The 26,413-nt window shown below is 46.0% G+C and overlaps 1 protein-coding gene across 7 annotated transcripts in view; it reads left to right on the forward strand.

The window, feature by feature from the left end:
• Positions 1 to 26,413, forward strand: part of CAMTA1 (calmodulin binding transcription activator 1) — an 828,030-nt gene that overhangs the window by 780,482 nt on the left and 21,135 nt on the right. For all 7 annotated transcript variants that reach the window (XM_032495097.1, XM_032495096.1, XM_032495095.1 and 4 more), the window contains 6 exons: positions 15,764 to 15,915; positions 18,932 to 19,128; positions 19,530 to 19,608; positions 19,889 to 20,204; positions 20,640 to 21,163; positions 25,705 to 25,892. In XM_032495097.1, coding sequence (XP_032350988.1) covers positions 15,764 to 15,915; positions 18,932 to 19,128; positions 19,530 to 19,608; positions 19,889 to 20,204; positions 20,640 to 21,163; positions 25,705 to 25,892 — 1,456 coding nt within the window. The remainder of the gene's footprint in view (positions 1 to 15,763; positions 15,916 to 18,931; positions 19,129 to 19,529; positions 19,609 to 19,888; positions 20,205 to 20,639; positions 21,164 to 25,704; positions 25,893 to 26,413) is intronic.

The following is a 26,413-nucleotide window of genomic DNA, read 5'->3' on the forward strand; positions in this document are numbered from 1 at the left end:
TGTTCCTAGCAGTTCAGGAAATGAATTCAGCGGCCAGCGTCATCAGTTTTTTAAATCAGAATACATTGTCCATAGTGCAAGTAAGTATCCGCTTGGGAAGTTTTTGTTTCAGGGGTATGTGTGTGTGTGTGCTGGGTTCTGTTCTTTTCTGTGGGCCACAGTCAAAACCCTTTGAAAGCCCCTGGACCAGATAATTCCTAAGTTCTCTTTAAATCTGAGTGTTCTGTGGTGTGACTCTTCTGTGGGATGTGGCTATTGTTACTACGATCAGCTTGCCAGTAACGTAAGGCCTGAGTGAGCCCAGATATTTCCACAGGTGTGTAATTCAACAACAGAAGGTCACCAGCTAGGAGGGAGCTCAGGGTACCTGTCCCTGTTTTCCTGATTTATTCGAGTAATCAAAATGATTCAAATGAGCATGACAGCTTATTTCTGCTGTATCTGTCCCACATTTTGTAGATAACTTCGAATGGTTCTTACGTACTGCCTCTAAGGTATATTGAATGATTTTATTTTATTTTTTTAATTTGTAAGTAAAAGCATATCTTTCCCAGTATTTATTTAGTGAAAGGCTCCACATTTCAGTTGATAGATTCACCTTCGGCCCCTCTTTTAGCTTTAGGTAACAGAACTCCAACTCCAACTGACTTCTGTGAAAAAGGGAATTTATTGATACTTATGAAGTCCAAGTTTGGAGTTGTCCTCAGGTATAGCTGGTTCCAGATGCTCAAAGTAATATCACTAGGAAACTCTCTCCCTCTCTTGGCTCTGCTCTCCTCTGTGCTGATTTTATTCTCAGGCAGAGGGTCCCAAAGTGGTAGTGAGATGGCCCACTCAAAGCTCCAGGCTTACCTTTTGCCAGTTTAGCAGATATGTCTGGGAGGACAAGACTTCTTTCCCCAGAGTTCCAGGAAATGTTCTGTTCTTCTGGCTCAGCTTGGCTCATGTGTCCACTCTCTTGAATAAGGAGAGGTAGCACACTCACTAGCAAGGCCCAGCCCACCCGCCCCTGCAGACAGGAATCGAGATTCAAACTACCCGAGCTGAGCGTAGGGCAGGAGTAGCTCCCAAAGGAGAAGCGGTGCCGCAGCCAGGGACGGGGAGGGGCCACTAGCAGACCTGCTCTGCAGAGCTCCACCCGTGGCTGTCATACTCCCAGAGAAAGCACCATTTGTTCTGAAATTCTCTTATGAGCAGGCACTCACAACAAGGCTCGCCCCATGATTTTATTTTCATGGTCTCATTTTAACGGAAGAGACAGCAGAATCATCCCCTTTCAGTAGACCTTCAAATAGGTGCTGACTAACAATTCCTAGGACCATTTTCAGAACATATGATTCAAGTCCTTAATAGCACACTCTGTGGTTTGGATTCATCCACAGAGAATTTATTTAAATACCCTTTTGTCTTTTCTAGTGAAAGAGACCATTCATCCCATTCTAGCCAGAATCAATGCCCCTGGCATGTGTGTGTGTGTGTGTGTGAAGGATGTTTTACCTAATAATGTAAAAAACAGGAAGTGCCCAGCCTAGAACCAATGATGTTCTGAAAACTTATAGGTCAGTAGAAGAATATTTCCCAACTAAGCAGTGCAACAAATGGTAAGTAGGTTCCCAGGCGAGACTGAACAAAAACCTTTTGAATCCATAATAGATACCCTGAATTTACAGGAGAAAAATAATTAAAGTAATGTGTCTGCATGCATATAGCACATAGATACTGTAAAACATTGAACAACCTACCTACATTAATATACAGATACACAGCTTACACTTACATATTCCAAAGCAAATGGAAAAAGTGAACTTCACGTTTGAATATCAAGTGATGTTGCTTGAATAAATAAATGTACATATAAAATAACTTCAGTCGGTGAAACTTGTTGGTGAAGGTTCTGAATTTATAGGATAGAACTCAAAATGATTCTCTGAAATTACAAAGTCTCTACCTAGACTTTGTAGAAGAAGAGTGAACCTAGAGAGAGCAGAAACTTTCAGTTTCCTGATAACATAACCCTGCCATTATTATTATCAGTTATGATTACAATCATATTTTTATTCTAAAGTTGAACAAAGAAAGGAGAATGAGAGGAACCCTTCTGAGGTGTTGTGAAGAGCTAAAACAATGGGAAGGGAAGGAAAGTGTAGGTTAAAGAGGGGGTTGCACATGTCAGAGTTTGTCTGAAATGGACTTGGCTGAACCATGAGCAGCAAGAGGAGGAGTTTCCCGCGAGGAAGAAAGAAGCCGGTCAGAAGGGACGTGGGCTGGGACGGCTCCCGTACTAGTCCCTAGGTGACATTCGCTACAAACCACGCAGCCTTGCTGAGGTCTGTGGTATACAGAAGCGGACCAGGAACTCCCCACCTCCAAGACTGAATATCAGGGTTTCCTTTAGGACCCATTTTAGTTCCTAAACTCTTCTGTGGGAGTTAGTTACAGAACTTGCTTATAAGAAGCTCCCCCAACCAAAAAAAAAAAAAAAAAAAAGATTAAAGTTTAGGAAACTCGCCTACCATTAGCTCTCCACCAGCAATTTGTGGTGCACATTAGCATAATAGGATCTAGAAGAGTATGTTAAAGAAATGCACGTGGATTTGGTTGTGTTGAACCTAGTGTTTCCAAAACACCTTTGACCCAACATTTTGCTTCTGTGGTCTGCTGAGAGATTGCTCCACGAACGGTCCTGATCCCGGAATTCACGAACGCCCTATGCATCTGAGTCCCCTGAAATTAAATGCAGGATTTTAAGATTTTTTTTTTTTTAATGGAAGTACTGGGGATTGAACCTGGGACCTCATCATGCATGGTAAGCACACGCTTTACCACTGAGCTCTACCCCTCCCTCCCTATAGGGTGTATTTCTCTGGGAAAGCGTTTGTAGCTTTCATCACTGTCACAAGAGCCCTCGGACACAAAGGGTAAGTGCTTGTTATGGGTTCTTTTCTAACAAGGAAAGTCCAAGTCCGGTTTCTCTTAAATCTCCCTCATCTGTTTGTTTTGTTTCAGTGGAGGGACAGGCTGTCACTCAGGAGTGCTCAGAGACGTGGGAGGGGCCACGCTGTAAACAGAGCACTGACTGGCCACTTGATTATTGTGTTTTTTATCAATAGATTAAAACATTGATGACTTCTCTCTTTCCATCTAGAATTGTGGAAAGAAATTACCTATACAGGACACTCCAGATGTATTTATTCCCAAACAAAGAAGAAGAAAACATTATTTCATTGCAGCAAAGAGACTTGTTAAAAGTTAAGGGCCTGCGGAAGAGAACTCCATTGAGTGACTTAATGATAAACAGCTAAGAACCAACTAAATGGAGAAAATGTTTCCTTCAAGAAATGTAAAACGTTCAACTGACCTACTTTTAGATTTAAAAACCAGGGTCATGAAATACTGTTCAATAAAGAGTAAGCAGTCAAGAACAGATATACATTCCTCTGAATAGTCTAATTTGCCCTTGACTTAAATCATCAGCGGGTAAGACGCTGGACCACGTTGGACCTTGGTTGCCTTGCTAGTAGGAAATGGTGCTTTGGCGTTCTCTGATCCTACATAGTTACACAGTCTTTTGAAACCCAGTATTGCCTGTATCCTGAGGATGCTGAAGTCCATTACGTCACAGCCTTATTAGCATCTGTGGGAGAAACTGCTTTCAGATCTCGGTACCTGGAAGAGTCATGCTGCCCCAGCTGCTGACAGAGCTCTCGAAGCTGCTTGCGTCCCTTTTTGCTTTGTTTGCTAAGTGCAGCCAAAGCTGGAGCTCACAGTTAACCATTTCGGAGGACTTAGTGTGCATTCTCTGCACGACAGCGTTACCTCAGCTTTATCTTTCTCCTTTTTTGAACCTCCATCTCACCCGATCTCTTACCAATCCTAAATGTTTTTATCGGCCGCCTCAAACAGATACTGGATCCAGGGTTGGTAGCAGCTAAATAAATGAAGGAAGGGAGTGAAGCAGAGGGGTTGACGGGGACTGGATTAGGGCTGGGAAGGGAAATGGAGGGAAGTGAGGAAGAGGCGAGAAAGGGACCCGGGGCTGTGTCAGGGATTTGCGGTGGACGCTTCCCCCAGGGTTAGTGCCCGCTGCGGTTTGCGTTGGTTATTGACCTTTCATTCCATCATTTAACGGCCTCCTGAACCTTTAGACCAACCACACTCCGGGTGGGATGATTAGAGAAGCCCAGTTTGGAGACTTCCGTGAAGATAGCAAGACAGGACAGCCGCACAGCTGTATGAGATCAGATCACATCCCCATGGAGTGAAAAGCACCGAAGCTTTTTCACTTCATCCAGTGGATGTGTGTAATAGCAGCCTCGCTAATGCATTCATTCAGGCCTCAGTGATTTGGAATTTTCAAGAATTTGAAGATTACTCTGATCCTGGGGTAGAGTGCTAATGGTAGATGCAGGACCAAGTTACAGCCTCCCAAACTCACAGTGTGGGAGTGAGTGGCCTGCAGGCACAGGAGGGCAGCCCTTGATGGGACGTCTGGAGCCGGGACACTAAATCGTCCTCACAGGGTTCATGACGCTACTGAAAAGGGGCTTAAGGGTTAAAATTTTTCTAAAATTCTGGTAATTCCCTTGGAGAAATATTTTATTTCTGAAAAAAGTGGTTAAAGTAGTATAACTTAGATTTTTTTAAAAGAATATTTGTCTGTAATTTGTCAGGAAGGCTTATGACAAATTGTAAAATAGTATCTTTAAATCACTTTATCAGTTTTGATCTCCTTTATAATACGTCCAGTATTTGGAAGTAATACCACTATTTCTTTGAAAAGATACACGTTGCAGTCTGGTAAGTCAGAAAGGATTTCTTCACCCATATTTATTCCAGATTTTTTCAAAATCTTATGGCACTGTGAGAAATGGTGTTGTAGTTAGTAAACATTTGCGTTCTATGTGGAGTGCAGTGTTTACAAAATACACGTTCATGGATCATCTTGGACTTAAACTCTCACAAGGTAGCAGGAGGGCCGGGAGCGCCTGCGCAGATGGCGCCCCGACACTTCGCCCTGGGAGAGCAGCGCGGCCAGCGGCAGGCCTCTCAGTCATGTGCGGAGGGTGAGCCGGAAACGGCCAGGAGAAGCGCTCTCTGAACTAGCATCCCGAACACACGGCTTCCCAGCAGATGCTGAAAACCACTGGGAGCTCAGGGCCAGTAACGTAACTGTGATTAGAAGTGTTTGCTGGAAGCGGCCAGGATTTGTTTGTTTGTTTGGACACCTTTGCCCCACGTAGCTTGGAACACATCTTACCAGCAGAATTTTTCATCGTGTGTTTGATTTTTCTCCTCGTTGTCTCTGCCCAAACCTCGTGGAGCCCAGCTTCTAAGGTCGAAGAGTCATCACGCACCAGTCACAACTGGTTGTTTTCAAACTGGTCCTGGTCCATCCCCCACCCCCACCCGCCCTCATCCATTTGATGGGATTAAGAGAGTGGCCTGGCAAGAAGGGAAGGGAAGGGAATGGCCTTTAATAGCTTGGCTGGAGGGCATCATAGAAATGACTAATGGAAATGAGTATTCTGTCCTATGCAGTCTCCTCTACCCTGTCCTCCTTGACATCCACATTTTTTGTTTTGAACAGATTAAACCCCTTGTTGGGTAAGTATTTATTGAAGCCCTACTAAGAGCCAGGCCTCAGGAAGGTAGCAGTGAGCTGGAGCGAAGACATGCTTGCCCCACGGAGCTAAGACCTCTCACCTTTACTGACATTAGGCTGAGGTTCTTGGAACCTTCCCTTCTCTGAGTCTCGTGTTCCTAGCGGCTCCTTCCACGGCATGAGCTGTCCTGTTCCCCGTCCGTCCCCGGAGCCCCAGGCAGCGCTGTCCCAGCAGTGGGCATGCAGTTCATGGGCACAGAACGAGTGTGTTCTGGCCCCGATTCTCCCTCGTTCCTCCCAGAACAACCTGCGGGCCGTTAATTAACGCGTTCCTGCCTCTTGACAATTCCCGCGCGTTCTGTAGTTTCCATCTTCGCAGCTTTAGTTCTGAAAGTCGGGGTTTTTGTTTTCCCTCTCCTCTGGGCCAGGCATTTAAACTTCCTCCCATCATCCCACGCTCACATCCAGGTTAGACGGTCGGTTCACCTCCACTTTTCCCCTTCAGAGACCCCGTCGGTCCCAGGGCGGGCTTTACTCACTTCACTGCCGCAACTCTGAAGCAGCTCGCTCCGTCTAACAGAATTTCTCGTTCTCACTGGTTTCTGAGGCTTGTCTTCCAAAGCTGTTGCTTTTTGAAAAGTTGTCAGACTTAAAAACAGGCTCCTCTTTTGCAGACGAGATGAAGGTAGGTGTCGCATCCGTGTCGGCGTTCCTCATTTCCTTTGCTCTCACAATAATTAGCTGCACTTTAACTCGTTTTAACTGCAGTTACTTTGTGACCACTTTCTTGACAGTGGAGCGGGCGCCTGCATAATCCGGGCTATGACACACCGTCCAGCTCCTTGGGCTCCCCTCAGCCTCCGTGTCCTCGGAGAAGAGGTGGGACACTTTTGCCCCCACGTGCCTCAAGCTCTAGCATGGGAAGATTTCACATGAGAAATCAGTGTAGGTTTGCTTTGCAGCCCTGGTAACATTTTGTCCCCCACCCCCACCCCCATCGCAGTTCATCCGCTTAAATGTTCTTTCCTAACCTGCCTAAGACTCATTTGTGAATAGCGTGCAAGACAGACCAAGAAGAAACACGAATCCAGAATCCTTGCCAGTGAAGAAATTCTCAGAAAGCACTACTCCTGGCCATTTCTAGCGTTTTGGTCCACGGAGTGGGGGAGTTTTTAAAAAGTGGAGTGGGGCAGTTTTTCTGAAGGCTAAATTTAGCCATTGCTTTGGAAAATCAGGGTGGCACGGCTTGTGACTTATCTCCAGCCGGCCCTGGCCTCTCCTCGGCACTTGGACATCTTCAGCGGCCGGCAGCTAAGTGCGCTCCGGCGGCCCCGTTTATTCCAGGAAGGAATTAAGTGACTTCATTTTCCCTGTCTTTCTGGGCTTCCTGAAAAATTCAGGAGACCTCCTGGGGACCAGTTCCAGTGTTCTACAGAAATAGTTCGAGTCATGCCTCCTTTTGCCTCGTCAGCTCTTCCTGCCGGGGCGGCCAAGGGCTGTAAACGGAGCAAGAGCTGGCCTCTCGTCCCCCATCCAAGTAGCAACAGGAGTGCACATGTGCACTCGAGCCCCAAATAACACGTTTTAAAATAGCAGATGGTATTTGACGACGGCTCCTTCATTCATTTACCTGCCAGGGCAGAACCGTTTCTTCTGCTCTGGCAGCAAGGCCGAGGTGGCTCAAGTCAAGCGATTGTAACCACAAGCGCCCGGGTTTGCAGATAATGATTCCTTGGCCAGTTTTCGGGCCGTTCAAATCCAGGCACATTTTCGGAGGCTGCTCGGGAACGTGTTTTCTTGTGTCTAATGCCACAAGAATGTCGCTTTTCCACAGCAGCTTAGCCTGGCTGACTCATTAAGCACTTTTTGTTTACTTGTTTATTTTATTGTTTAAGTTCTTTTAGTGGGGAGAGAAGGTAATTAGGTTTATTTATATTTTTAAATGGAGGTACTGGGGATTGAACCCAGGACCTTGTGCACGCTAAGTACACGCTGTACCGCTAAGCTAACCCCTTACCCATATTAAGCACTTTTGTAACTGGTTACAGGCACTCCTTTACTTAAAGGTGTGCCGCCAGCCCCTGGGTTCCAAATACCCCATTTCACCAGGGGAAGGTGGGAATCTTTAAAAGAGAAGGTTCCAGATTTTTAATACAAAGCTCAGTGGATGAAGGAAAGTGACGTTGCAGTGAAATTCCAGCTCCTGCCTCTGAAGAAGTCAGATCTCCCTCAGCTCTCCTGCCAGAGTCTCGCACCAGTACCTGGTAGGTCCATCATCTTCTTACCTGAGCCCAGAGGAAAAGGCAGCTGGCCAGGTAAACTCCTGGAGCTTTCTCACGTGCTTTCAGTTCGGCTCCCCTGGGTCCTGATCACGTGGACCACTCTTCTCTCCTTGGCAAGCAAGTGATGAAACGGGCTAAATGGTGTGGAGCCACGTGGATCCCACAGTGGAGAGCAGAGGTCACTCAGAGCCCTTGCCCCAGCATTTGGATGACCTCATCAATCCAGTGAATAATAATAAATAAAAAATGAATTGGCTCCGGAAAAAGCTTGAATTAGAAAACAATGTTCCTTTTCATCGACCGAGCACCCACTCTGTCCTTACGGGGGACATAAGACAGGGTCCCTGCTTTCCGAAACTCACTCTGGTAGAAACGACACATGGAAGAGAACGACTCTGCATGTGTTTGCTTAGTGCTGTTAGGACCCAGAGCAAGACGTGAAGGTTTACCAGGTGCACCGGAGTCGAACCTGGGCTCAAACCCCCATCCCAGTACCTAGGACCTCAGGTAAGTCGCACGTTTTCGGAGCCTCAGCTTCCTCGTCTGGAAAAGGAAGAGGAAAATCAGAGTTGTTTTCAGGATTAGAAATAAAAGCCGTGAAACGTCTCGCCTGCTTGGAGGCTCAGCACAGCTGCGAGTAATAATACTGTGCAAGCCACACTGACGAGAAGAAGGTGGACACGGGGAAAGGCTGGCCTGACCCAAGGCCCAAAGGCACGTCAAACTCCTGGTGGCTTTGGAGAGCAGCAGATGGGAGAGGACCCCCAAAAAGGAGCCCGAGGCTGTTGGCTAAAGCACTCCAGGCCACAGCAAACACTTAATACTTTTTATTTTGTAGGTCATGGGGGAGAGAGTCAAGGGTTTTTGAAACTAGGTTATCTGATACAATGTCAGGAACTGCTTCACATCGTATTGCTCACTACGGCCATGAAAATCCGGTTCCAAGACAAAGCGAGTTGTACGTCACGTAGAGGAGACGCTGGGTGCAGCAGGACCCCGGGGGCCTGCGACGCCTGGCTGGTCGCTGGTTCCTGACACACACACCTTTCATCAGATGCCCAAACACTTGGGATTCTCTCCTGTTTCACAGCAGCAAATCCCAGACCTGCCTAGAACATACCGTGGGCATCTGACTTCATGAAATCTTCTCCGAGTTTAAAACCTTGGTGTTGCTCAGGAATTAGAGATAAATATTAACTTGGGACATTTTCTTTGAATGAGTCCCTCTGGGGCTTAGGAATCCCTGTCAGAGAGAGGTGCAGAGACGACTCTGGACTGCCGCTGTGCTGTGTGACAGCCCTAGGGGGAAGCTTGGGCATGGGGAGCCCAGCAAGAGAAGGGGGGACGTGAGCCCCAGCCAGGTTCGTTGACTCTTCCGCCATTGACGGCTGGACGTGTTTTTCATCTTCTCGATCTCCACAGTGCTCAGGGCTGTTTTAGGGCTCTGAGTGTTATTTTCTGTATGTTTTCTAATATTGTTGGAAAACTCTAGAACTGGAGTATTTCAGAGTGGTTGGATACACATGGTGTCTCCTCCACCTGCACTTTTGAGATACAGAAACTAGGCTTCTCTTTTTGTACTTTAATACATCAGTAAGATGTCTTTTCAGCATTTAATATATCAATTTATTATATCCAGGTAACACAGTTACTTTCACCATTTTATCTGTGTTTAAAATGCCTCCTAGATGCGGGTGGGTATAGCTCAAGCAGTAGAGCGCGTGCTTAGCACACACAAGGTCCTGGGTTCAATCCCCAGTACCTCCTTTCAAAGTAAATAAGTAAATAAATAAACCTAATTCCCCGCCCCTCCCCCCAAAAGCAAAAAACTGAATAAATAAAATGCTCCCTAGAAGGGCAGGATGAACACTGCAGTGCTGGGTTTGAGTTGGAGACATCAGTGTGAACTCATGTTTATATTAACCTAGAGAATTTAAATGATAGACACGTGTGCACACGTGGGTGGTTACACTTGCAACTGGGACCCAGCTCTGCGCACTGTGGGGGCCTGGGAGCAGCGACCCTCTGGCAGCCGCGAGCACAACCAGCACCCAATCTGGGTTTCTAGATGCCATCCTCCTGTAAATGAAACCGGGGCTCCCTAGAGAAGTTGCTGCCTCTAGGTCTGGGACAGGGGAAGTACAAGTTGAGCCTGGAGCATCCTGTAATGCCAGGAAGTAAGGAAGTGCTTGAAAAAGAAGGGAAGAGGCTGAGAGTGTGTCCAAGGGACACAGGCTCCAGCTTAAAAGAGCTCCCAGGGCCCAAGCTGGGCCAGTTTGAGCAATTAACATAGTATCGGATTATGACCAAAGTGTAAAATAAATATACATGAGTTCCTACTGATATAAATAAGTGACCAAGTAAATAAACAAGAAGAACAAATCTTCCTTGTAGGTTAACTTCAAATAATAAATGTGGGTATTCCTACATCCATGAGGTAGAGCTTAGCTCTCTTCCCCCTTGGCGGGCCAGACTTAGTGACTCTCTTTGAAAGAAGAGACTATGAAAAGAGGAAAGTAGTGACTTGTCCTCGAGCAGTCTAGATTTATGGAGCAGATGGTCAGGGTCCCCGTCAGCAGCACCTCACAGCTGACCCCCAGTTGTGTGCTGGGCAGGGCACGGCACGGCAGCTCTGTGATACTTTTCCTAAAAGCTCACAGCCCCAGGCTAATCCTTACAAAACACATCAGACAAACTTAAACGCAGGGGCATCGGCAAAGTGCCTGGCCAGTATTCTTCAGAACTGCTCAAGATGTGAAAAATAAGGGGGTACTGAAGACTCTCACACATCAGAGGAGAGAAAGGAGATTTAATAGCTAAATGCAACATGGGTTTCTTGGTTGGGTCCTGGAACCAAAAAAACCCCACGTTGATTCTAATTCACTTCTAATCTAACTCAGGTCTGGTATTTAGTGACTGGTAGTGATATACTAATGTTAGTTTCTGAGTTTTGAGAAATGCACCCTGATTATGTAAGATGTTAATATTAGAGAAAACTGGGTGGAGGATATGTGGGAACTCTACTATCGTGATAGCTCATCTGTAAATCTAAATTATTTAAAATTTACTCTTAAAAAAATGCTCCCGTAGGTATGACTGGGTGGAAGGTCCCAGTCCAATAATAGTTCAGACTTAAGAGAGTCTTACCACTTTAAAAAACGTCACGTATTAGTTTATTTCATCCTCACAGGCAACAATAAGGTAGAGGGTGATATTCCCATTTTACAGATGAGAAAACTGAGGTGCAAAGTGGTCGTTATCTTTCTAGAGTCAGGATTAAACGTGGAGCTTTTTCCTCAACTCTGGTGTTCTTTCCACTGTTTTCTTCACTGCCTCGTCCCAAAATGCTGCTTCTGAAGGGGTGTGAGTAAGGCAGGCTTGGAATGGTTAATCACTGTTGCTGCAAAGCCACCAGCGTCCTTTACCTTATGTCTGGGGTCAGGTACATGTGTGCACGTGCCTTCAGTGTCGTGGGAGGAAATTGCCGCGTGATAGTTGAAAGATCTCTTTCCCTGAAATCGTGCAGGTAAATAAACTGCTTTAGACAAAAACAGGAGGCAAAGACAGACACCTGGAAAGACGTTCCCAGTTAGAGAAGAAGAAAGCGAAAGAGGTAAGACCTGGTGGGAACGAGAGAGTAGTGCCTGGTGAGTTGTGGAGAGCCGTGCGAGGAGGTGGGTTTTAAATAGCTTCTGACTGTCATCAGGTCTGAATTGGTCATGTGCTTGAGAGGATGTGCAGCCCCGTGTTGTTGGCAGGGCCAGTGTCGGGGGGCCTGGCGTGATTCACAGGAGGTAACGTCTCAGGGTGTCCACGTCTGGTAGGAGCCTCTGCGTCATTGTTTAACAAACACTGGGGTGGAGAGAGCGCTCCCTCTTGTGGAAGGAGGCTGGGGCCTTAGAGCAGTGGTTCTTTAAATGTGGCCCCGGACCAGAAGCGTCAGCATCACCTGAGGACTTACTCGAAATGCAACTTGTGGGCTTACTCAAGCCTACCGAAAGCAGAACCAAAAAACCCTGGGCATCGAGCCCGCCAGTGTGGTGGAAGATGCCCCCAGGTGATTCTGATGCCCACCAGCACCTGAGAACCCCTGGGACGCGCAGACGCCTCCGCTCCGGGTGGCACGGGGCCCGCAGCAGGCACGAGCACTCGGGGGGAGCACGCAGACACCGCCACGGGAGAGAGCCCCAGTGCGCGCCCAGGTTCTGCTCCAGAAGGAAGCAGCGATCGGACCACACTGTGCCTCGTGAGTTATAATGTGACTTACCCAGGGGCCTTTAAGGGTTGGAGAGCCTTTCTGCACAAGCAGTAACTTGTTCTCTCCGTGAGCCGGACGGAGCCAAGCGCTTCCAGACAAGGACTAGGGGCTCGGAACCCCCAGGAGGGAGCGAGAGCAGAGCAGCCGGCTTCCTCTGCTGGGAGCCTGCAGGTGCCCGTGCTTGCGGAAACGTGTCCTCTGGGCTGGCTTTCGGGGCAGCCAGGTTCTCACGAGGGAGCGGTCCATCTTTTCACTCAGACTGTCCTAAGGTCAGGGACTTGCTGTCCCTCAAAGCTGAATCACTGTTGGCTCTGTCTGAACATCATTGGGTGAGACTGGAGCCAAATTCATCAGCCCCTTCTATCTGTATCTGCATTTTCTCTCTCCAACCCCCCTCCCCATGTCTAACAACCCAGGTTCATTCAGGCTGCGGAAATTAATTTGTTGGCCAACAGATGAGGACGGAGGTCTTTTCACTGTGTTCAGGGAACCCCTCCCTGCCCGCCTCCTACTGTGTGCTGGCACACAGTAGGTGCTCAATAAATACTTGTGCATGAATAAATGAATCTTTAAGTGTACTTTTTTCACTCTGATCAGAAATAAGGTTTATTTTTTTTAATTGACGTGTAGTTGATTTACAGTGTTAGTTCCAAGTGTACAGCGAAGTGATTCTATTATACATATATACATATGTATATATTTTAAGGTTCTTTTCCATGATCTTATATATAAAATTACACATTACTATATTTAAAATAGATAAACAACAAGGACCTCTACCTGTACTATATATAACAGGGAACTATATTCAACTTCTTGTAAAAACAGAAAAAAAGGTTTTTGCTTCCAAGTAATTATATTCTCTTTAACCTGTAATCAAACACAATATACAGTTAAGGTGACAGGGCTCTGAATTTGCCAAGTATCTGATGGTAATGTTTTAATTATCCCAATAAAGCTGGAAAGCCAAAACAAGCATAAAGTTGCTTTTGACATGCCAGTCGTGGTGACGTGAAGACGGTGGTCTCACCCGTCTGAGTAGCCCCGGAGAGGAAAGGAAGGGTCAGCAGGATGGCTCCGATACGTGGTCCCCGTGGTACCAACCGCAGACCTGACTCTCTGGGACGCCAGCTCAGTCATTCCCACCTGAGACCATTCCTTATTTGAATCATCGCTCTCTCCTCCCTCTGTGGGGGAGGCTCAGAGATGCCATTGTGTGGGATATAATTTTCTTAAGAGGCAAATAACTGTTTCTGAGTGTCTTCATAAAGTGCTCCTCCAGGCAGCTGAATGTGGTGCAGGAGCTGATTGCACATTCAAGCTGTGTTCACACAGCCTGGGAACAGAAGCCGGGACCTGGGTGGCAGACCCAGAGTCACGGGGCCTTAGTGTCAACATGGAGATGGGCTCCGTGATGTCAGGGTGGGGCTGTCTGCAGTGTCCACACTCGGCAGGGGACTGAGCGGGGACAAGACGGCCATGGCACTCTCAGTGCCCACCTGCCCCCTGGGGTCACCGGGCACCTTCGTCTTGGCCACTGCTCTCCACACAAGTGCAAACCGGCTCCAAGACAAGTGAACCGGATTACAGATGCTCCCTGTACAAGATGCAAGATCTGTAGGCTTGCAGAGGAAGTCATCAGTCTGTGGCCACAGAGGCTTAAGCTGCTTGAGTGGGATGCACGAGGATCTCTGGGTGGGTTCAGAGATGAGTGGCCGTCTGGCTGGCGTGGTGAGGAATGAACGGAGGAGAGTTTATAAAAGCACCAGAAATAACTGCCGTTCTCCTTGGGGTCACACTCCAACTGAAAGGTAACATTCTTAGCCTTCAGTTGGCTCCACATGGAGGAGCCTTGCGTCCTGCAAAACTTCCGTTTTCTGCTGGAGAGGGCATGGAGCAGCAGTTCTCAAACACCTCCCACGTCGTTCTGTTTTGGATGCCCGCGGCCACGTCCAGTGCGTCACGGGCAGGTTCATTCAGGGTTGCTCCCACGTCGGTGACTGTGCCGTGCTTAGCAGGGTCCCCAGACTTTGTCAGGTCTGTGGATAAAATTGGAGCAGGGATGTTACCTCTCCCCTTTAAAGAGGAAGGCTTTTTCCTTTAGTGTTGTGCCTGGAAATAGCTTACTGAGAAAATAAAACCACAATTCTTGAAAAGCAGTCTTCCTCCTCTTGCTTTTGTGGTTTCGCAAAATGAAATCAGACATTCAGTATTGAAAATGTCCCCGTGAAACAGATATTTACTATCATTTTTTACTTGGAGGAAGAAAGTTCTGTTCCCGTAGGTAGGACTGTCTAATTCTTGTGTATCTTCTCCTCTCATAACTTTTCCTTTCGGTTGTTATCACGTGGTGGCTGAGCTCCGGGTCCCAGAGCCAGATGCTTTAGTTACCTTCTCGTGCCTCAGTTTCCTCATCTGTAAAATGAGGACAGCCACAGCACCCACCTCACATGATGACTGTGAGAGCCAATGAGTTAATATCTGTAAAGTTACAAAAACAGTGGCTGCACATAGGGAGCGTTCTGTCTGTGATAGCTCTGCCCACGGTTTTATCTCACATAGAACTGACACACTTGATTCGCTAGTGTCAGGATTTACCGTTTTACAGGATGGCAAGGAACACTGATGAAACATTTCTTTTCCGGGTTGTTCTTTCTCATGATCAGGATGGCTGTATTTTGAAAGTAGTTATGCCATTGGCAATTTGAGGGAGAAATATGTTGTCACAGCGGTTTGATCAATTTCCAAAGACATTTCATTCATCTGCCTCAAGAGGATGATGTAGGTGACTTGCACACTTACTTGCAACTTACATGTTCTGAGCATTTACAAACATTAATTCACTACATCCTCTCAACAGCCCCCTGAGGCAAGCACAACTATCATCCCCATTTAAGAGTTGAGACACCAAGATTTCATTCAAAGTTCCACGACTATTTTGAGGCACTGCCAGGGGGCTTCACTGTATGCTGTCTGGTCCTCACTCACCTCTCCAACTCCATCTTCTTCTCTCCTCTCTGCTGTGGTCCAGTCACATGGCTTCTGCTCCTGAATGTTCTGCCTCAGGGCCTTTGCACTTGCTCCTACCTCACCCCACCTCTAATATATGTACGTGCATGTGGCTAGAACCTGGATCAGAAAATAAAATCATTTTATTTTTTTTCAGTGTTTGGGTAAAACAGATACTACTTAAAAAAAAAATCTATGTCTCTTTGTGTGTGTGCATTTTTCTTTGCCACAACGATTGCTTTCTTCCACTGATTTAAATTGTATTCATTTCATTTATTTACACTAGGGGCCTGTCAATCAGATCTCCCTTCAAAGTTCCCACTGGGGAATTTGACAGAGATGGGGTCCAGGAACCTGAAACCAGGACTTTGACAAAGAGGTTTTCTGTTGCTTTAGCTGAGAACTTGGGGCTGCCCTGGAGGCTGCCGTCTTGTGTGAGGTGTCAGTGTTAGTACCACACTGGAGAAATCCAGTCTGGACAAACCTCTGTGATCTGGTTAAGTCGGTGACTGTCTTTTGGACCCCCATCCTGCAGGCCTGACTGGGCCACATGTTAATTGCTCATCTTGCAATTGACCTAACACAGCATCACTCTTCCTTGTTCTGCCTTAGATAACCAGTTCAGGATGTCCATCCTAGAGCGACTGGAGCAGATGGAAAGGAGGATGGCTGAGATGACGGGGTCCCAGCAGCACAAACAGGGCAGCGGAGGAGGCAGCAGTGGCGGGGGCGCCGGGAGTGGGAACGGAGGAAGTCAAGCTCAGGTACGGGTCTGGGCTGACCATTGCCTTTGGTGGGGTTGCATGTTTCATGGATCCCTCGCTGCTGCTGCTGGTGCCGTTCCTGGATGAGGCAAAAGGCGGAGGGCGTGCGTCGTGGTTCCTGTGCTTCTGAGGATTGAAATCTGTGAGATATGGGAGGAGCCTTGGATTCTCCGGCTTCTCCAGTGTTCACCTCCTTAAGCCTGAAATCACAGTTGCTGATCTCAGAATGCACTACAGTTACCTGCCAGCGGGAGGGAGGGCATCCAGTGAAAACACAGAGGCCAAGTGATGACTCAGATGTGCTTGGCTCAGAGTTCAGTTAGAATTCTTTTGTATTTTGTATTCTATTTCTGTTTTAAGTATAAATAGAAAACATAATTGAATTCAGTCATTCATGAGCCTTTTATAAACTCAAGAGGATCAATATGACAGGAGCCCAGAGAAGCAGTTTCTGTGGTTTTTCAGTGGAGGACAGTGTTGTACATCCTGCCATCATCACAGATTGCTTTTTCATCAGTTCAGTGAAGAATGCAATATTATTGTCAAGTGCGGGGACATTACCAAATGTTGTTTTAGAGTCCCATTAGTTTTGAAGGCTTTATATAAATTTCACTCAGGAGCTTCATTTTGGGAAAGTCTCCTAGGCAGAAATTATTTTTCAGGAGGCTCTAGAGTAAATTTAAAGGGACTAAAGGTAGAGTGCATGCTTAGCATGCATGAGGTCCTGGGTTCAATTCCAGTACCTTCATATATGTGTGTATATATATGTATAAAACCTAATTACCTCCCCCACCAAAAATTATAATTAAAATTAAAAAAAAATTTTAAAGGGACTGTTAGTGTTCCTTACTTCCACTACTGAGTTACCTAAAAACCTCAAATAATTCCCCCCTTTCTCTTCAAGATGAATGATGATTCCCTCTGAACAATTACATTCTTAAGTGAACATTTGGAGTTTTATGATTCTTGTAAATATCAAGTGTTAGTAATATTTTTAATAATAGATGAAAGCAAAGAATTGTATATACCACACCCCCAAAACTCCCCTCCTTTTTTGGCGAATTTTCTCCTTATTTCTCACCTGTCTTCAGAAATCAGTGGAAGAAGAAAGACGTGACACACAGTGAAATATCACTGAGGCCAAGGCAGTCTTCCTGTTCACCTGATACTACTGTATTTTATAAGAGGAAGCGAACATTACTTACTGTATCTCACGGCTAAAATAAGAGACTCCCATGAAATCCTTTTTCTTTCACCAACAAGGTTTGCATGAAGAGAGTGGAGTATAATGTCATTTTATAGCTCGACCATTTGGCAACTGGTGTGTCATCATCTGGTCCCCTATTAACTGCTATTGAATACTCTTAACGAGTTTAAGTTGGTTTCAATAAATATCTGTGTCTGCCTTATGGGATTGAGATGTGCTTGTTTTTGTCAATGTAAGAAACAAATTCCCTCTTTGTTCACTACCCGGTGATTCCCATGTGCCCCTGAACATGTCTGGGGTGACGGAGCGGCTCTCCTGGGCCTCCTGAGTCAAGGTCATCCCGCTGCAGGCCGGGAATGTCCAACGGTGCTCCTTTCAGGTGTTAGGACAGTTCTAGTGAGGATGACATTATATCCATCATCTGCCTTTTATTTTTTGCAGGCATTTTTCTTTCTAAATTTAAAAGCAAACAACAACAAAAAAATGAGGAGCAGCAGAATTTCTGTTGTAATTGAATTTCATGAGGTTTGTTGCTGAACAAAATACTTTTACAATAACACCAGAGATGAGAATGAGACTAGAAGGGCCATTTATTTGGGGAGAATATTAAACATAAAACTGTCATCACAGAGACTCAGATGAGCTGAGGAGGTTACTAACTTTGATTTCATTTTTCTTCCTTTACAACCTCCTTACAACAGAGGAAAGAAAGCCACATGGTTAAAATCTGTGAATTTCTCTTTCCTGTGTGCCTCTGTTGTTAGTAATAACACTTCATTTCAAGATCTCCAATGCTTTCCCTAGTATCCTTTTTGCTTTATTTTTGGATTATCACTGGATTTTTAAAATTTTTTTTCAATTGAGATGTAATTGACATACAACATTACATTAGCTTCAGGTGTATAGCATGATTTGATACTTGTACACATTGTGAAATGATCACCGCAGTAAGTCTGGTTAACATCCATCTTCACACGGAGTTACAACTTTTTTTTCCTTGTGATGAGAGCTTTTAAGATCCATTGTGTTAACCCCTTTCCAATGCACAACGCAGCACAGGTAACCGCAGTCACCATGCTGTGTGTTACACCCATGGGACTTATTTTATAACTGAAAGTTTGTGCCTTTTCGACCCCTTTCACCCATTTTTCCCACCTCCTACCCCTTGCCCCTGGCAGCCACCAGTCTGTTCTCTGCATCTATGAATACAGGGTTTTGTGTGTGTGTGTGTGTTTTGGGTTTTGTTTAAGATTCTCTGTCTGACTTACATCACTTAACATAATGCCCTCAGAATCCATCCATGTGCGGCAGATGTGTTACTGGATGTTTTTAAGTGCTTCTTAAGGGAGAAAACCCCCCACTGAAGCGACTTAATTCTTCTTCAGAAGGAGCAGGGGCGTCAGTGGTCCAGGCGGCCCCTGGTGGAAGCTACAGGAAAAGTTACCCAGCTTTGCTCCCTGCTCACACTTTTCTACCCACAGTGCTCACTTCAGCTGGGAGGCTGGGGCCACTTTTTTTTTTCTTTAAAGCAGTCCCCGAGATGGACCAGCATGAAGTCCACCATCGGAGTGTCAGCTGTAATAGACAGATGGGCATTTCCTTGGCGTGATGGAAAGTGACCTTGCGCCCGGCTGCGGACGCGCATTGCTGAGCTGAACACGGCACGCGGGTCTTCGTTTCAGGATGTCTCCTGATGTCCAGTTTCGTGTTTCCCGTTCTGAGCTGCTAATCATAAGCCCTTGTCCCCTGTCCCGACTTCCGAAGGCTGACCTGGCCCTCCGGGCGGTAACGCGTGCCGTTTCGTCCTAGTGTGCGTCTAGCCCCGGGACACTGGGGAGCTGCTTTGAGAGCCGCGTGGTTGTCGTGTGTGAGAAGATGATGAGCAGGGCCTGCTGGGCAAAGTCGAAGCATCTGATCCACTCCAAGACTTTCCGTGGAATGACCCTCCTCCACCTGGCTGCAGCCCAGGGTTACGCCACCCTCATCCAGACCCTCATCAAATGGCGGTAAGGCCGCGGCACATGCAGGTGGCTGGTGGGCTCCCTCACACCCCAACAGGGACCCCCCGCGAGCCTGTCCACTAGTGTAGAGAAACCTGGCCATTCCGGGAGTGTGGTGGCCTGAGAGCAGAGGGCTTTCTCGGAGGATGGGTCTAAGGAGTTCCGTGATCTTCTGCCCAAGAAGTGCTGAGTGAGATGCTCACCTAATGTTGGACTTTCTGTTTCCTCCGGGCTCCTGGCAGAACGGAGAATCCAATCCACCCTGTGAGATCTGGGCCTCCATTTCTTCACATCAGGGATGTTAGATGCCCAGTGTGGTTTCATCTTTGTGGGTTTTATAATGTTTTGTTTTATTTTTTTTTAACATTGATTAATTGCGCAGTAATTTCTGGTGCTGTCCCTTCCAGCACAAAGCATGCAGATAGCATTGACTTGGAACTGGAGGTCGACCCCTTGAATGTGGACCACTTCTCCTGTACTCCGCTGGTAAGAAATGGGTTCACCTATCCCTCGTACTGGTTTTCTAGGTTGGCCTCGGGGTCTGCCTGCTTCCCTTTGTATTATCCCTCCTTGATGTACGACATTTATCCGAGCGACCTTGTAACAGTAATGTTTTATAGCCCCATTGAGATTGCTGTCAAGGACTAATTTGTCCACTGGCAGCAATGGCAAAAGTAAAAAAAATATATATATATATACATATACATATATATATATATAAACACAACAATATTGAGAAAGCTTGCTTTGTCTCTCTGTCTCTTAGATGTGGGCGTGCGCTCTGGGACACTTAGAAGCCGCTGTCGTGCTGTACAAGTGGGACCGTCGGGCCATCTCGATTCCTGACTCTCTAGGAAGGCTGCCTTTGGGAATTGCCAGGTCACGGGGTCACGTGAAATTAGCAGAGTGTCTGGAGCACCTGCAGAGGGATGAGCAGGCTCAGCTTGGACAGAACCCCAGAATCCACTGTCCTCCGAGCGAAGAGCCTGGTACAGAGAGCTGGATGACCCAGTGGCACAGCGAAGCCATCAGCTCCCCAGAAATACCCAAAGGAGTCACCGTTATTGCAAGTACCAACCCAGGTAAAAATCCAAAGTTACTATGTCTCGGAGCTTGGCAGATTTCCCATTTGCTTTCGTGCAGCTGTCCTCAGAAAAGTCCGTAGGATATTCACATATGTTTAAGGGTTTGGTTTTTTTTTGTTTTTTTTTTTTTAATGTTTCTTATTTTCCTTTTAGCTGTTAGAATGCCTAGTGCTTCCCCCACCCCCATCCCGCCCCCAAAACTGCAGGAAGTAGCGAAAATATATATCTGTGTTCATGCAAGAGAGAACTGCAAATTTTGGAGGAGGATAATCTGAATACAATATATGCTGCCGGGGAATATTTAAATGTTAGGGACGCGTCTTGAGTTCTGGCTTTGCACTTCGTGTCTCTCAGGCATAGAGCAAGTGTTAATTCTTTAGGGTTCCTAATCTTATCGCCTTTCCTGACTCTCCTTTCTACTGTACTTTTCAGAGCTGAGAAGACCTCGGTCTGAACCCTCTAATTACTACAGCAGTGAGAGCCACAAAGATTATCCAGCTCCCAAAAAGCATAAATTGAACCCTGAGTACTTCCAGGCAAGGCAGGAGAAGCTGCTTTCCACTGCACTGAGTCTGGAACAGCCAAATATCAGGAAGCAGAGCCCTAGTTCTAAGCAGTGTGTCCCCGAGACAATCAGCCCCAGTGAAGGCGTGAGGGGCTACAGCCCGGACACCTCCCCTCCCGCTCCAGAGACTGCAGGATTCCAAGCCTCTGGATCTCAGCCTGTAGTAAAGTGGAATTCCAAAGATCTTTACATTGGTGTGTCTACAGTACAGGTGACGGGAAACCCGAAGGGGACCAGTGTAGGAAAGGAGACAGCACTTTCACAGGTGCGTCCACGGGAGCCAATGAGCGTCCTGATGATGGCTAACAGAGAGGTGGTGAATACAGAGCTGGGGTCCTTCCGGGACAGTGCAGAAAGTGAGGAGTGCTCGCAGTCCATGGATGACATACAGGTAAGCTCGGAGGAGGTAAGCCCGCAGAGGCTGCTACGTCCACCACAGCTCCCTGGATCTTTACCATCAATTTCCAGAGGTCACGCAATTCTCTCGCCAGCGGAGGGTTAGAAGTCTGGACTAGGGGTGCGGGGAGAGCTCAGTGGTAGAGCGCATGCTTAGCACGCATGAGGTCATGGGTTCGATCCCCAGCACCTCCGTTAAAATAATGATAATAATAAATAAGTAAACCTAATTATCTCCCCCCACAAGGAAAGAAAATATTTAAAAGAAAAGAAGTCTGGGCTGATGTATAAGGGTGTCAGGCTGTCCTCTTTCCTTGGGCCACGCTTGCATTCATAAATCCGGCCCTGGGGACAGGCCTGAGCCCCAGGGACCCAGGTCTCAGCAGAGCCTTCTGTCTTGTACCAGCTCCTCAGAACCGCTAGGGAGACTGCTGCCTCCTCCTTGCATCCAGGGGGACTGAGCGCCCTGTTTGCAGTACTGGCAATGATAGAGTCACAGGCGGATAACAGTGAGAACAGGAGGCCTGCGGGTAGGCTTCGAACGACCTAAGTGATTTGATCAGCGCAACTGTCACCAGGTCATTGTAAAGGGTGTGAGGCTCTCATGAGGTGCAGTGAGATATTCCTAAAGGTGATACGTGACTGCTCTTAAATCTAGAAAATTCAGGATCGTTTTAGTGCAATGAACTTGTTATAGATCAGGAGAATGCGTACTGAAGTAAACGAGGTTAGGCTATTAAACCAGCACATTCCATTAGTTACAGTGGACTCCATGGGAAGGACCAGGTGAGCATCCTCAGAACACGTGTTTGACTGCCTCTCTCTCCACCTTCCCACTGATAGAACCCAAAACAAATATAAAAGGATAAAACTCCCGCAAGCAATTGAGTAGGCCTGTAGAAAGGATGGCGCTCTCGTGTCCCAGACGGCCTTCCTAGGGAGAGGTCTGATTGCAAAAGCACTCCTGTCCGTTGCGCTCCAGGGTACCCTTCCTAGCAGCCCCCTCGCCTCCTAGTGCAGCGTGAGAACCATGCCTGCTTACCAGTGTGCTTCCCGCCTTGTGGGCGGTGGGGGACTCCACCACTGATCTACCGACCTCTGCAGTTGTGGGGAGGCCTGCCCGGGAAATCAAACAATATTTGAGATGAGAGGTTGGCAAATTTTTCCTGTAAAGGGCCAAATAGTAAGTATTTTAGGCTTTGGGGGCATCATCGTGACTGTTCAGTCTGCCTTTCAAGCACAAAAGCAGCCTTAGACAGTATTAAACGGATGGGTGCCAGTAACACTTGATTTACACAAGCAGGTCACTGGCTGGATTTGGCCCTCCATAGTTTGCGAAACCCCGTTTTAAGCAATTTCCGATGGAACCCATACTAGATACGAATACTAAGCCATCTGGAATAATATTTATAAGTATAAATGTGTAATAATAAAGCACCAGACTATGAAAATCAGCTCAAAAGAGGGGAACCAAGTTGAACATCTAGAACAGTGCTGTCCACTAGAACTTTCTGCGGTGATGGAAATGTTGTGTGTCTGCACTGCCCAGCATGGTAGCTGGTGGCCACATGTGGTACTGAGCACTGGAAATGTATCTGGTGTCACTCAGGAACTGAATTTCTAATTTTATTTAAGTTTAAATACCCATTGGGTAGCACAGCTTTAGAACAGCTGGACCTTACTTGGAGTTGATGCAGGAAATAGAAAATAACCTGAAAAAAAATCTACTTTATATTTTCACTGAGCCTTTGGAAAATAAATATTTTGGTAAATAAAGAGCACATACATATGGAAAAAGCAGCAGTCTAAAGAAATATTTTAGCCAAATGAGAAAATAACAGTTAAAATTAATGAAAGAGTTCAGGAAATGGAAAGGCAGAGTCCATGGAGGAATGAACAGCCACACCAGTAATACTGATATCTCTGTGTAGTTATTGATAGTGTGGTTGCATGTTCAGCAGTTCTTTAAACAGAAGAGGAATAATGTTTCAAAATAACGTAGAACTAAGATTCTCAATTGTTTTAACAAACTCAGGAAGGTAGTGGATTGAAGGTAAAGGTGTACTAAAGCAGCCCTTCTGTTCAGGGAAAATCAGTTTGTTCCAATCGTGATATTGATGGATAGGTAGAGGAGAAATATGCTTGTTAGAAATGTCAGTAGGTAGCATAAAAACAGACTACAGAATTTCTAAGTCCTTTGAAGGGGAAAGAGAAAACTTGGCCCACGTGGGAACAGTTCAGGAATGGTAACAAAGGAAAAAGCAACAGCAGAAATAATACGCAGTGACATAACATTATAGAAATATTTTCAAACACGACTCATGTGCACTTTGGTAACTGGTAATTCTATGGAAAGATTCTCAGATTGGGTAGCAAAGGAAGCAAAATATACCATTTACTGCTTGTAAAAGGCAAAATTAAAATGAAATGAAAAGGAAGTCATGGGTAAGGATAGATTGGACAAATGAATATAAAAAGAAAAGAGATAAAAAGTACAGTTTAAAGCAAATTGTGTGTGTGTGTGTGTGCATAAAATTTATCAAGAAGGCATGATTGTAATGAACCACTGTGCACCTAACAACATAGCTTCTAAATAGTATAGCAAGTAAATACAAAGAAATGTGGAACCATAACCATGATCATAGTGTGAGAGTAACAACAGCTATCTAAGAATCTGTCAGCTGAAGTGGATATGAGAAGGATATGGGCAAACTGACAGTACAGTTAGAAAGTTTGACTTAGTATATGCATTTAATATATGCTATACTTGTATATAACTATGCAGATGTATGAATACTCATAGGAAACATCCATGTCCGTATTCTTTTTAGATATCCAAGCACATTTATGAAAACTGCCCATATACTAGGACTCAAAGAGAATTTGAATAAAAACCCAGCATCATTTAAATAAAAAACCGAGGGGGTGGTGTGGGTCAGTGTAGCTCAGTGGCAGAGCGTGTGCTTAGCATGCACGAGGTCCTGGGTTCCATCCCCAGAACCTACGTGAAGTAAATGAATAAATATCCAAAAGTCATTTAAATTTCGTTGCTTTCTGTAGCTATCACAATAAAAAAATTGTGGTTTTTTTCCCCCTAAATGTTTTCATTTTCATTCCTATTACAATAATAATTCTTGTTCTTTGTTGAAAATTTAGAAAATTACCCAAGATAGGGGTTTTTAACAGTTTTATTGAGATGTAATTTACATACATCAATTCACTCGTTTTAAGTGTTCAGTGCAATGAACTTTTGTTAATTTATCCAGCTGTGCCATCATCACAGTCCAATTTAGAACACTTCCGTCACTCCTCAAAAGTTCCCTGTGCCCGTTTCCACTCAGTCTCTGTTCCCATCCCAGCCCTAGGCAACCAGTGACTGATCTGATTTCTCTCCCCCAGAGTTTTGCTTTTTCTAGAAATTTTACATAAATGGAATCATAAACTGTCATATTCTCTGTCTGGCTTCTTTCACTTCGCATAATGTTTTTGAGGTTCATGTTCATTGTAAGATAAGCATTTTGTCATTTTTGAATAGATCCTTTCAGAACATTGTCAATTCACTTAAAAACATAAATAGCTGTATTTCAACTTCTATTTTCAAGAGACGTGCAAGAAGAATTTTAAGAATAGGATCATACCTCTGATTCTGACGAAATATATCTACCCTAGACTAGTTTTGAGGATTCCTAAATGTATCCATTAGGAGCGTACTTTGGGTGCAAGTATCCTCAATCTAGCGACAGTGGTTTAATGAGAACATGATTCATTTCTCTTGTAGAAGTCCAAAAGGCCAGTTGCTCAGTAATGCCATCAGGGACCGAGATTTTTCCTGCATTTTCTATTCCTTTGGCTTTCCTCTTTGTGTTGGTTGCTTTATGGTCATAATGTGGTTTCTTGAGCTTGTCTGTGGTCAAAGCAGGAACAAGAGGAGAAAGGGCCAGGTGCATTGATACCTTTCATCAGGAAAGCAAAAGCCTTGCCCCAGGCCCTCCCAGCAGACTTCTGTATAGTCTCATTGTCCAGAAGTGGGTCACAGATCCTCCGCTCAGTACACGGGAAGGTGAGACACCAAGAAGACGATTGTGACAGTTGGCTTCTATCAGTCATGGGCTGCCCCAGGGGTTTGGCTCATTGCTGCTCTCTACAAAACTGGGGTTCTCTAGGCAAGGCAAAATGGGGTGGGGGTAACCAGCAGTGTCACTGCATTAGTAAGACACCATACAGTGGAACTGCCCAGTCCTTGTATCATTAATTGGTTGATCCTAGCTGAGAGTGGAAAGTAGGCACAAACCAGACATTCTCAAAGACTTAAGGTTTGGGACCGAACTATGGCTTGGAGATAATCAGGCCTGGGATCTTCGCATCTTCAGGTGATGGCGTAAAACCTTACGATACTGTAGTGCGCGGGATTGAGGTGTCAGCCCACCCTCTCTACTTTCTTTCTTTCTAAGGTTGGTGGTAGGGGCGGGGGTGTGGAAGTGATAACTTTCCAAGGTTCCACTCTAACCTGAGTGTTCTGGGAACTCCGGGTTCCAGGTGAACATGATGACCTTGGCAGAACACATCATCGAAGCCACCCCTGACCGAATCAAGCAGGAGAATTTTGTGCCCATGGAGTCCCCAGCTTTGGAAAGGACAGATGCTGCCACCATCAGCAGCACAATGAGCTGGCTGGCCGGTTACCTAGCTGACGTAGACCACCTGCCAAATGCTGCCCAGATCAGGTCAGTGAAGTCTGTGGGCCACCACCCAGGGTAAGTCCCTGGATTTCCCTGGAGGCACGGGAGGCTCATTGGATCTGAGGAGTTCTGTGCAATGGAAGACCTTATCCCGGAAAGAAGGAAGCATTAGCACGAGTTCCACAGCCAACCTCCAGGTCCTCCTGTGTCCTCACCTCTCTGTGATTTTTCTCCCCATATCAGAGCGTGTGAGATAACCTATCAGAATGTTTTCCCTCAGATTCAATTGAAGGGAGGATCGTGTATTTCATGGGTTTAGTATGTCAACTGGAATAAAATGCATGGCCTAAAAGTCGAGAGCAATGTTTTATTCAGCGGATTTCCGTGGGACTTGAGCCCGGGACGCAGCATCTCGGATCACTCTAAGAGGCTGTCCCAAAGTGGCGAGGTAGAAGCCAGGATATGTGAATTTTTGCAACAAAGACCAGATGGTGGGAACATCAAAGGATTATTATTAATTTAAGAAAAGCAGATGTCTCAAGTTAAGGGATCTAGCTCTTTTCTAG

The sequence above is a fragment of the Camelus ferus genome, chromosome 13 (assembly GCF_009834535.1).
Source record: "Camelus ferus isolate YT-003-E chromosome 13, BCGSAC_Cfer_1.0, whole genome shotgun sequence".
Taxonomy (NCBI): domain Eukaryota; kingdom Metazoa; phylum Chordata; class Mammalia; order Artiodactyla; family Camelidae; genus Camelus; species Camelus ferus.